The sequence below is a fragment of the Polypterus senegalus genome, chromosome 8, assembly GCF_016835505.1.
Source record: "Polypterus senegalus isolate Bchr_013 chromosome 8, ASM1683550v1, whole genome shotgun sequence".
NCBI classification, from domain to species: Eukaryota; Metazoa; Chordata; class Cladistia; order Polypteriformes; family Polypteridae; genus Polypterus; species Polypterus senegalus.
In genome coordinates, this window is record NC_053161.1 from 176,176,432 (window position 1) to 176,185,598 (window position 9,167).

Here is a 9,167-nt window from a genome sequence, read left to right on the forward strand (position 1 = left end):
TTGGCTGAATGTGGAGATATCAGCTCAGGTGTTCTCTTCTGCATCGATGCCCAGTTCACTAGAGATGAGGTCAGGCTCCTCCGCACAAACTGCCTTGGCCATTTTGGTTTCAGTTAGTCTGCTCAACTTCCGACTCGAAAGACCATATAAAAGAGGGTTTCACGGACCTCTGATAAATGTCCTAATTCACAGGGTTTGGCCAAAAGAAAGTCATAATAACAGATCAGGAATTAACGATTTAAAAACAAAAAGGGGGAATTTCAGAACATTTTAATTTTTTGAGGTGGTACGCCAAGACAAAGGGGTTGATGCTCCTGGTGTAGATCTTCTCCAACTAAGCCCACTTCTGAAGGTGGCACCCTATCTGAATTCTTTTGTGGCCCAGAAGACTCCGGTTTGTGAGACTCGTTGGCTACATCCAGTACAGCAATATGGCTCCTCGAGATTAATTCCTCCAAATTTTGTTGGTGTGTGTATGTGTAGCAAAGTGTATTCTGATTTTTATTTTTTTGTAGCTTTTAGTTATGAATTTCCACCAAAAGCAAAAGTTTGTGTGTACTTAGTTTCATACCAATGGTATTTTGTAGTACAAATGCTAACTAATGTGACTCCCCACAAACTTCAGGCACCCTCAGGTGATGGTGGATGCTGTACAAGGCTCCCCAAGCCTTTTCTGATTGTATTCCATTTATTTGATATGAATTTTATTTGGTAATTCTCAAGTTTTAAATAACAAATGTGCCCCCGAATTCTTATATACAGTCTTTGTATGTTTTATTATCAAAAGCAAACAAGCAAAAACAAAACTAAATTTAAAAAAACAGCATTGCTTCTTTAAGTGCGCTGCCACAGTGTTTTAATATAATTCAGCATGGTGTTCAACATGACCATATGGATACTTTGGATTTTCATTTTTATTTTACATTTTATTTATTTTGTATTAATAGTTTGTATTATTAGTAACTGATTTATTATTTCATAAGCATTGGCGAGAAGCGGTTTGTATGGCACCATTTTTTTGTTTTTGGAAAGGTATGTTATTTTATTTTTTGTTATATAAAAATATATATTATATAGCTGAACTATGATTTATTATGTGAGGTTATGTATATTGTAAACAGTTCTATTCTGATGAAACGTGTATAATACATTGTAAATAGTTTTATATATAATACACAGTTTATGAAAACAGAGCTAGGCGCATGGTGGAGGATGTAGGGTTTGGTGAGAAGCGGTTTGTATGACGCCCTGTTCTTTATTTTATTTCTGGAAAAGGAAAAAGGATATAAACTTCTAATTGTCGTCTGTGTTGATTTTTTTGACACAACACTAAGTAGGATGGATTCCAGTGAGTTACATGTGCTTACTGTCCAGGAAGAAGTGAACCTCACTCTTTAGTCAGGACAGTTCAGTTGTACTTCTCTCCAGTGTGAATTCTGGGGCGTCTCTTTAGAGAACTCCTTTGACAGCTTTGATTGCCACATTCCAATCAGCAATATGGCTTCTCTCAGAGATTAATATGTCAACAATAGTTCAGTTTGCTTACTTTCAAGACAGGAGTGAACCTCCTGAAGGGTGCTTGTTTTTCTGGACTGATTTTTGAACTGCTACCCTCTTTATTCTGTTGTGAACTCTAGTGTGTCTCTGAAGACAGATCACCTGTGAAAACTGTTTACCACATTCAGTACAGCAATATGGCTTCTCTCCCGTGTGAACTCTAGTGTGTATCTGAAGACTGTTTATACGTGAAAACTGTTTACCACATTCATTACAGCAATATGGCTTCTCTCCCGTGTGAACTCTAGTGTGGTTCTTCAGACTGAGCATTTTTGAAAACTGTTTACCACATTCATTACAGCAATATGGCTTCTCACCGGTGTGAACTCGAGTGTGTGTCTGAAGATGGCCCATCCGTGAAAACTGCTTACCACATTTATTACAGCAATATGGCTTCTCTCCTGTGTGAACTCTACTGTGTTTCTTAAGATCGCTCATTAGTGAAAACTGTTTACCACATTCATTACAGCAATATGGCTTCTCTCCCGTGTGAACTCTAGTGTGGTTCTTCAGACTGAGCATTTGTAAAAACTGTTTACCACATTCATTACAGCAATATGGCTTCTCTCCTGTGTGAATTCTAGTGTGGTCATTCAGATTGCTCATACGTGTAAACTGTTTACCACATTCAGAACAGCAATATGGCTTCTCTCCCGTGTGAACTCTAGTGTGGATCTGTTGAGCACTCCTGCCAGGGAATTCTTTTCCAGATTCCAAACTGCACTGATCTTTGTTTCCTGTACAAAGTTTAAAAGAAAGATGAAAAAACAGCTTATTATCAATCCACTGTCTTATTAAAATTAACTTACATTAAATACATGATGGCATAAATTAAGGAACAACCTTTGATAAGCATAAACAATTATAAGTCTTTAGTCGCACATGGAAAGCATACACAATTTGTTAATTTTACATTTTCTATTACAACTACTTAGCAGGGTCACATGTATAAAACTTTGTTATGCTCGGCAACATGTGTAAGCCATTTCTCACACACAAGTTCGGATTTTAAAAACTAGAACTTGGCGTTTAAATTGGCTTAAAGTTAGGGCAAGTTTTGGACATTTGTAAGTCCAATGCAGACTTTGTTTGTGTTAGCAACACCTGGTGGAAAAACGAACTGAACAGAAAATCTCATTTCTTTGAACATTTCACATTCAGATGTTTGGCAGGCTATATAAGAAGTTAGTTTAGATAAATCACAATTGTGATGACTTAATTATAAGCCGATATAGACTCCTTACTGTCATCCTCTTTGAAATGTGTGCTGAACATGTGCCTTTATTACAGAGACCATCACGCCGAAATCACACAATCTCAGTTCTCTTACTGGTCTTAACAGCTGTGGGTTATTTGGCGATGGTGGCTTTTTTTTCTTTATTTCGCCTTATACAATTTCTTGTATTAGAATTTGTTATTTTTTCGCATGCCCTTTGGGGTCAGAGCGCAGGGTCAGCCATTGCACTGCGCCCCTGGAGCAATTACAGGTTAAGGGTCTTGCTCAAGGGCCCAGCAAAGTAGGATCGCTTTTGGCAGCGACAGGGATTTGAGCTAGCAACTTTCTGGATACCAGCACAGATCCTTAGCCTCAGAGCCACCACTCCGTGTGAACTGCCTGACTCGTGAGGAATCTCTGTCACCCTGAGCCACATCATGCCATCTGTATGGGGTGGTACATTTAAGATGTTACAGAGATACACGCAATATCCTTACTATAAGGATGTGCAAGTTGTAATCAAAATGCAATCTGCAGTAACATCTTCTGTCATCAGCACTGGTGGTCTTCCTTGACCTATCTGTCCTTTTGTGATTACTGAGCTCAGCTGTGCATTCTTTCTTCTTATTGATATCCCACACAGTTGATTTAGGTCATCCTAACATTTTACTGATGTCTCTAATGTTTTTATTATTCCAGCCTCATAATGGATTTATTGACTATCATTGGCACAGCTGTTGTCCTCATGTTGAACAATGGCCACTACAAACTCCAAAGGGTAGAAGCGAGCCGTGGTTTCTTAGGCCTACAAGACTTCTTTTTCTTCTTCTTTAAGCTGCTCCCAATAGGGGTCGCCACAGTGGATCATCTTCCATATCTTTCTGTCCTCTGCATCTTGTTCTGTTACACCCATCACCACACATCCATAAACCTTCGCTCAGGCCTTCCTCTTTTCCTCTTCCCTGGCATCTCTATTCTTAGCATCCTTCTCCCAATATACTATCTCTCCTCTGCACATGTCCAAACCAACACAATCTCGCCTCTCAGACTTTGTCTCCAAACCGTCCAACTTGAGCTGACCCTCTAATGTATTCATTTCTAATCCTATCCATCCTCGTCACACCCAGTGCAAATCTTAGCTTCTTTAACTCTGCTACCTCCAGCTCTGTCTTCTATTTTTTGATCAGTGCCACCATCTCCAACCCATAAAACATAGCAGGTCTCACTACCGTCTTCTAGAACCTTCCCTTTCACTTTTGCTGATACCTGCCTGTCACAAATTACTTCTGAAACTCTTCTCCACCCATTCCACCCTGCCTGCACTCTTTTTTTTACTTCTCTTCCACAATCCCCATTACTCTGTACTGTTGATCCCAAGTATTTAAACTCATCCACCTTCGCTAACTCTACTCCTTCATCCTCACCATTCCACTGACCTCCGTCTCATTTACACACATGTATTCTGTCTTGTTCCTACTGACCTTCATTCCCCTCCTCTCTAGAGCATCTCCACCTCTCCATGGTCTCCTCAACCTGCTTCCTACTATCGCTATTAGATCACAATGTCACCAGCAAACATCATAGTCCACGGGGACTCCTGTCTAATCTTGTCTGTCAACCTGTCCATCACCATTACGAATAAGAAAGGGCTCTGAGCCAATCCCTGATGTAATCCCACCACCACGCTGAATGCATCCGTCACTCCTACAGAAGACTTCACCACTATCACACTTCCCTCGTACATATTCTGTACAACTCTTACATACTTCTCTGCCACTCCCAACTTGCTCATACAATACCAGAGCTCCTCTCGAGGTACCCTGTCATATGCTTTCTTCAGGTCCACAAAGACACAATGCAACTCCTTCTGGCCTTCTCTAAACTTCTCCATCAACATCTTCAGAGCAAACATTGCATCTGTGGTGGTCTTTCTTGGCATGAAACCATACCGCTGCTCAGTAATCATCACCTCACTTCTTAACCTAGCTTCCACTATGCTTTCCCATAACTTAATAATGTGGGTCATCAATTTTATTCTGCTGTAGTTACTGCAGTACTGCACATCCCCCTTATTCTTAAATATCGGCACCAGTACACAATTTTCTCCCCAGAAATTTCTTCCAGCCGGGTGGCAGGAAAAAGTAACCGGGTAGGGCGGGATGGGGAAATTTGGTGGTAGGGAAAATTAAATGTGCACTATTTTTATTTGTTAATTATTAATAATTATTTTCCAAAGCTCAATATGACTTCTTTTTTAAGGTTTGACACTTGTGAAAGAATATTTTTACTAAATTTAAGAAGTATCCAATTCAGGATCCTGCAAACCTAACAAATATTTTAAGTAACAATTGTTATGACATAAACCAACAGGCACAGGTATTGTCGCTGTCGGGAAGAAAAATAAAAACATTGGAAAAAGTATAGAAAACCTAATGAAGAAAATTTAAAAAATATTATTCAAAGCCAACTTGCATATGCAGAAGGTGTCTTCAGTTAAATATTTATTCTTCTTTTCTTCCTAGAGGCCCAGTTGTCTGCAGCTTTCCCATAGTCAAAGTCCCCAGGATCTGGGCACTCCAAGGAGATCAGCATGAGATTATTTAGCGTGCTTTGATTCATGCGATTTCTCAAACATGTCTTGATCCTTTTAAGGGCAGAAAACCCCCTTTCCCATTCAGCTGTGCTCACTGGGATCACTAGCCCAATATCAGCTAGTTTGGCTAAATTTGGAAACGACTGTGAGCTCTGATGTCATTGTCATTTTTAGTAAAATCTGTTTTGGACTGAAGTCTTTGTATTATTGACTTCTGATCATTTTTGACACAACTGTCCATTCTTGCCTGCTACTTTCAAATTTGAAAATTGGAGGGCTAACACTTTGGAGTAATGATCGAAAAGAATTTCAGCAGACTTACTTCAATGTTGAGTTTCTGCATTGAAAACTTTTGAAAAGTTGGAAATAATTGGCATGTCAGGGAATCTTGCATCTAGGTTCTTGACAACTGTCTCTAGGTACAGTGGAACCTCGGTTCACGAACGTCCCGGTTCACGTATTAAACTTCGGTTCACGACCAAAAGATCGCCAAACTTTTGCCTCGGTTCACAACCACACACTCGGTATCTGAACAAGCCAGGTTCCCTTGCCTGCCTGCAAGCTGAGCTGAAGAGAGAGAGAGAGAGAGAGAGAAAGGCGCGAGCGTGCCTGCTAGGGAGGTGGAGGAGGAGATTGCTGCACGTGTTTGCTGAACAAGCCAGTTTCCCTTGCGTCCTCAGTTGAGAGAGAGAGAGAGAGAGAAAGGGCGAGCTAGCACGTGCCTGCTGGGAAGGGGGAGGAGGAGATTGCTGCACGTGTTTGCCTGCCTATCTGTAGGCTGTAGTGCAAGTGAAAACATCCCCCTCCCCCCACAGGCAGCCTGAGAGAGAAAGAGAGCGGCCATGCTTTTTCATTTAAGCAAAGCCGCTCCTTGTTCATTGTTTTCAATAAGGCGTGCACTCTCTTTGTGCTCTACAGTATTTCGTGTGCTTTTGCAGTTAACTATGGCTTCTAAGCAAGTGGAGAGTTGTCAGAAGAAAGTTTTGAAGAAAATTGAAATCGAAGTAAAGAAAGAAATTACAAAAGGTGGAAAAAATGTTTACCAGTTTACTCATTTACCAATCGGAGAACCCTCGTGCTTTCAAGCAGCATAATGTAAACAAAGCCAGACTGCCAGTAATGTGGAGGGTCACAAGAGCGTTCTTTTGGAATGGCTGCATGAGGCTTTCACTCCCACCAGCTAAACAGCTAAAAGCACCCAGAAACCCAAGAAATCACAAGAGAGAAAACACCTGGAGGAAAACACTTCATGCCAGAACTCGTTTCATGCAAGGTTAGTTTTCTTGGTGGTTTTGTATTACGGATTTTTCAAAAGTAATTTTTTTAGTTCATAATGCGATTTGTTGCAATGTTATTTTTCTCTTTTTTCAAATGTTCGCTTTTTTCCTTGTGCTTAAAACTCATGAAAGGTTTACAGATGGAGTTTTTCATAGCGCGATTAGGTGCGATGTTACATTTCTCTTTTTCAAATGTTCGCTTTTTTCCTTGTGCTTAAAACTCATTAAAAATTGTTTACATGGAGGACTTCATCGTGTGATTTGTTGCAATGTTACTTTTTGGTTGCTTGCGAGTTGGTTTTAAATGAAGTTCGGATTTGTGCGATGTTTTTCTGCTGTGCTTAAAACTCATTTTAAAACATTGTTTACAGCGATCAGGCTTTAGGTTTAATAGCGTGATCTCCTGCAATCTCGCTTTCTTGTTTGCTTGTGAGTTGGTTTTTGCAAGCGCTTTGGAATTTTTTTTCTGCTGTGCTTAAAAGTCATTTAAAAAAATGCTGCTGAGCACATGCTACAGAGAGATTAGAGAGCGGGCAGCTGACAGGGAAGGGATTGGGGGGACGGATAGGTGTGTGTGTGTGTGTGTGTGTGTGTGTGTGTTTGTGCTCGCTACACAGAGAGAGAGCGTGGCGAGCCAGCTCCTGTAGCTGATCAGGGAGCCTGGGTGTTTTGTGTCAGTGTTATTCAATGTTTTTACATTAGTTTACTATTACACTGTGGATTCTATGGTGTAATTAACTATATTTGTGCTTAATCTGTACATATTTTTACATATTTACATACAGTTTGTACGGTCTGGAACGGATTAATTGTATTTACATACAATCCTATGGGGGAAACTGCTTCGGTTCATGACCAACTCGGTTTACGACCAAAGTTCTGGAACGAATTATGGTCGTGAACCGAGGTTCCACTGTATTTATCATATACAGTGATCCCTCACTATATCGCACTTCGACTTTTGCGGCTTCACTCCATCGTGGATTTTAAATGTAAGCATATCTATACTAATAAAAGGCAAAGCCCTCACTGACTGACTCACTCATCACTAATTCTCCAACTTCCCGTATTGGTAGAAGGCTGAAATTTGGCAGGCTCATTCTTTACAGCTTCCTTAGAAAAGTTGGGCAGGTTTCATTTTGAAATTCTACGTGTAATGGCCATAACTAGAAGCTATTTTTCTCCATTTACTGTAATGGAGTTCAGCTGGAAAGCCGTGAGGGGCGGAGTTTCGTTTGACATCATCATGCCTCTCACGTAATCACGCATTCACGTGAAAACCAGGAAGAGCTACAAAACGCGCTGAAGAAAACATGCATTATATAATTAAGAAGGCAGCGAAACAATTAGAAGCGAGCGAGTGACATATAAAACCATATTCAGCGGCTCACGTGAACTGACGCAGTGTGCAGACAAAAAGCAACAGTTCCAAAGAGTGCTGAACAAAAACCGAATTACACTGCTACGCTCAAATAGACAAACCACAGCGCGTGCGCTAATAGTAGAGCCTTCGCCTGTAGCGCAGACGTCCGAGGTTTGATTCCGAGAGGGGATGCACTAAGTATGTACGCGCTGCTTCTCGATTCATTTTAACATCGCATCCCCTTTTTTTGAGACGTATGAAAACACATGCGGTTAATGCAGAAAGACAGATCACCTATTGAAGCTTCATTAATAATGGATACTTTATTCGCGATCAATGATTGTTTTGGTAAAGCCATACTCAGTGTATTCATTAGATGAACGGTAAAAAAGTGAGAGCGAGGGGACGGTAACTTACTGAGGCACACAAGCAAAACTTGTACTCGATGTACTGTAGTCAGGGATGCACGGAAATGAAATTCTTGGCCGAAGCCGAAGCTGAATAATAATGAAATGCTTGGCCGAAGGCCGAATACCGAACACAGTGTTTCGCATTTTTTTCCATTTATTTTGCCAATTTTTTCACCATTACAATAATTAAATAGTAAAATTTGCTTTTACTATTTTGTGTTGCTTTTCAGAGAAATAAATCAAATAACAAAATACAATTTCAAAATATTTATTTAACACTGAACATTTTTTTTAACATTCCAGCAGATATTATACAAACAAAGCACAATATAACTTAAAATAAATAAATTAGTAAAATAAAAAAATATTTTTATTTGGCCATCTTTGAAGCCCCCCTTCTTGAATAGCCTATGTTAGGCCTATAACTGACTGCTGAAAGAATGTAACTCTGTATGTCTACAACAACAAATGTGCATTGAATAGTGCAAAAAATGTGGATGAACCCACAACAAATGAATAACTGTCCTAGACATAAGCCTACTTAGCCTACTTCTTCAGGAAAAGTGGCAGGTTCTTCTTTATGAAAAGTAGCTTCTCTGCTTTCTCACATGAAAGTCGGTTCCTCTTCTCATCGATGACATGAGATGCAGCACTAAACAGTCTCGCTGTCGGTGCTTGTGCATGGAGCAGACAAGTACCTGCAGAATAGTTGAAATTTTTATTGCAGTTTTCTGACAGTTGCTCATTTCAA

At 40.0% G+C, this 9,167-nt stretch overlaps 1 protein-coding gene across 3 annotated transcripts in view; it reads right to left on the reverse strand.

The window, feature by feature from the left end:
- Positions 1-289: 289 nt before the first annotated feature.
- The window catches only part of LOC120533443 (zinc finger protein 239-like), a 48,702-nt gene continuing 39,824 nt past the window's right edge, over positions 290-9,167 (reverse strand). For all 3 annotated transcript variants that reach the window (XM_039760344.1, XM_039760343.1, XM_039760342.1), the window contains one exon: positions 290-2,294. In XM_039760344.1, coding sequence (XP_039616278.1) covers positions 1,549-2,294 — 746 coding nt within the window. In that variant the 3' untranslated portion in view covers positions 290-1,548. The remainder of the gene's footprint in view (positions 2,295-9,167) is intronic.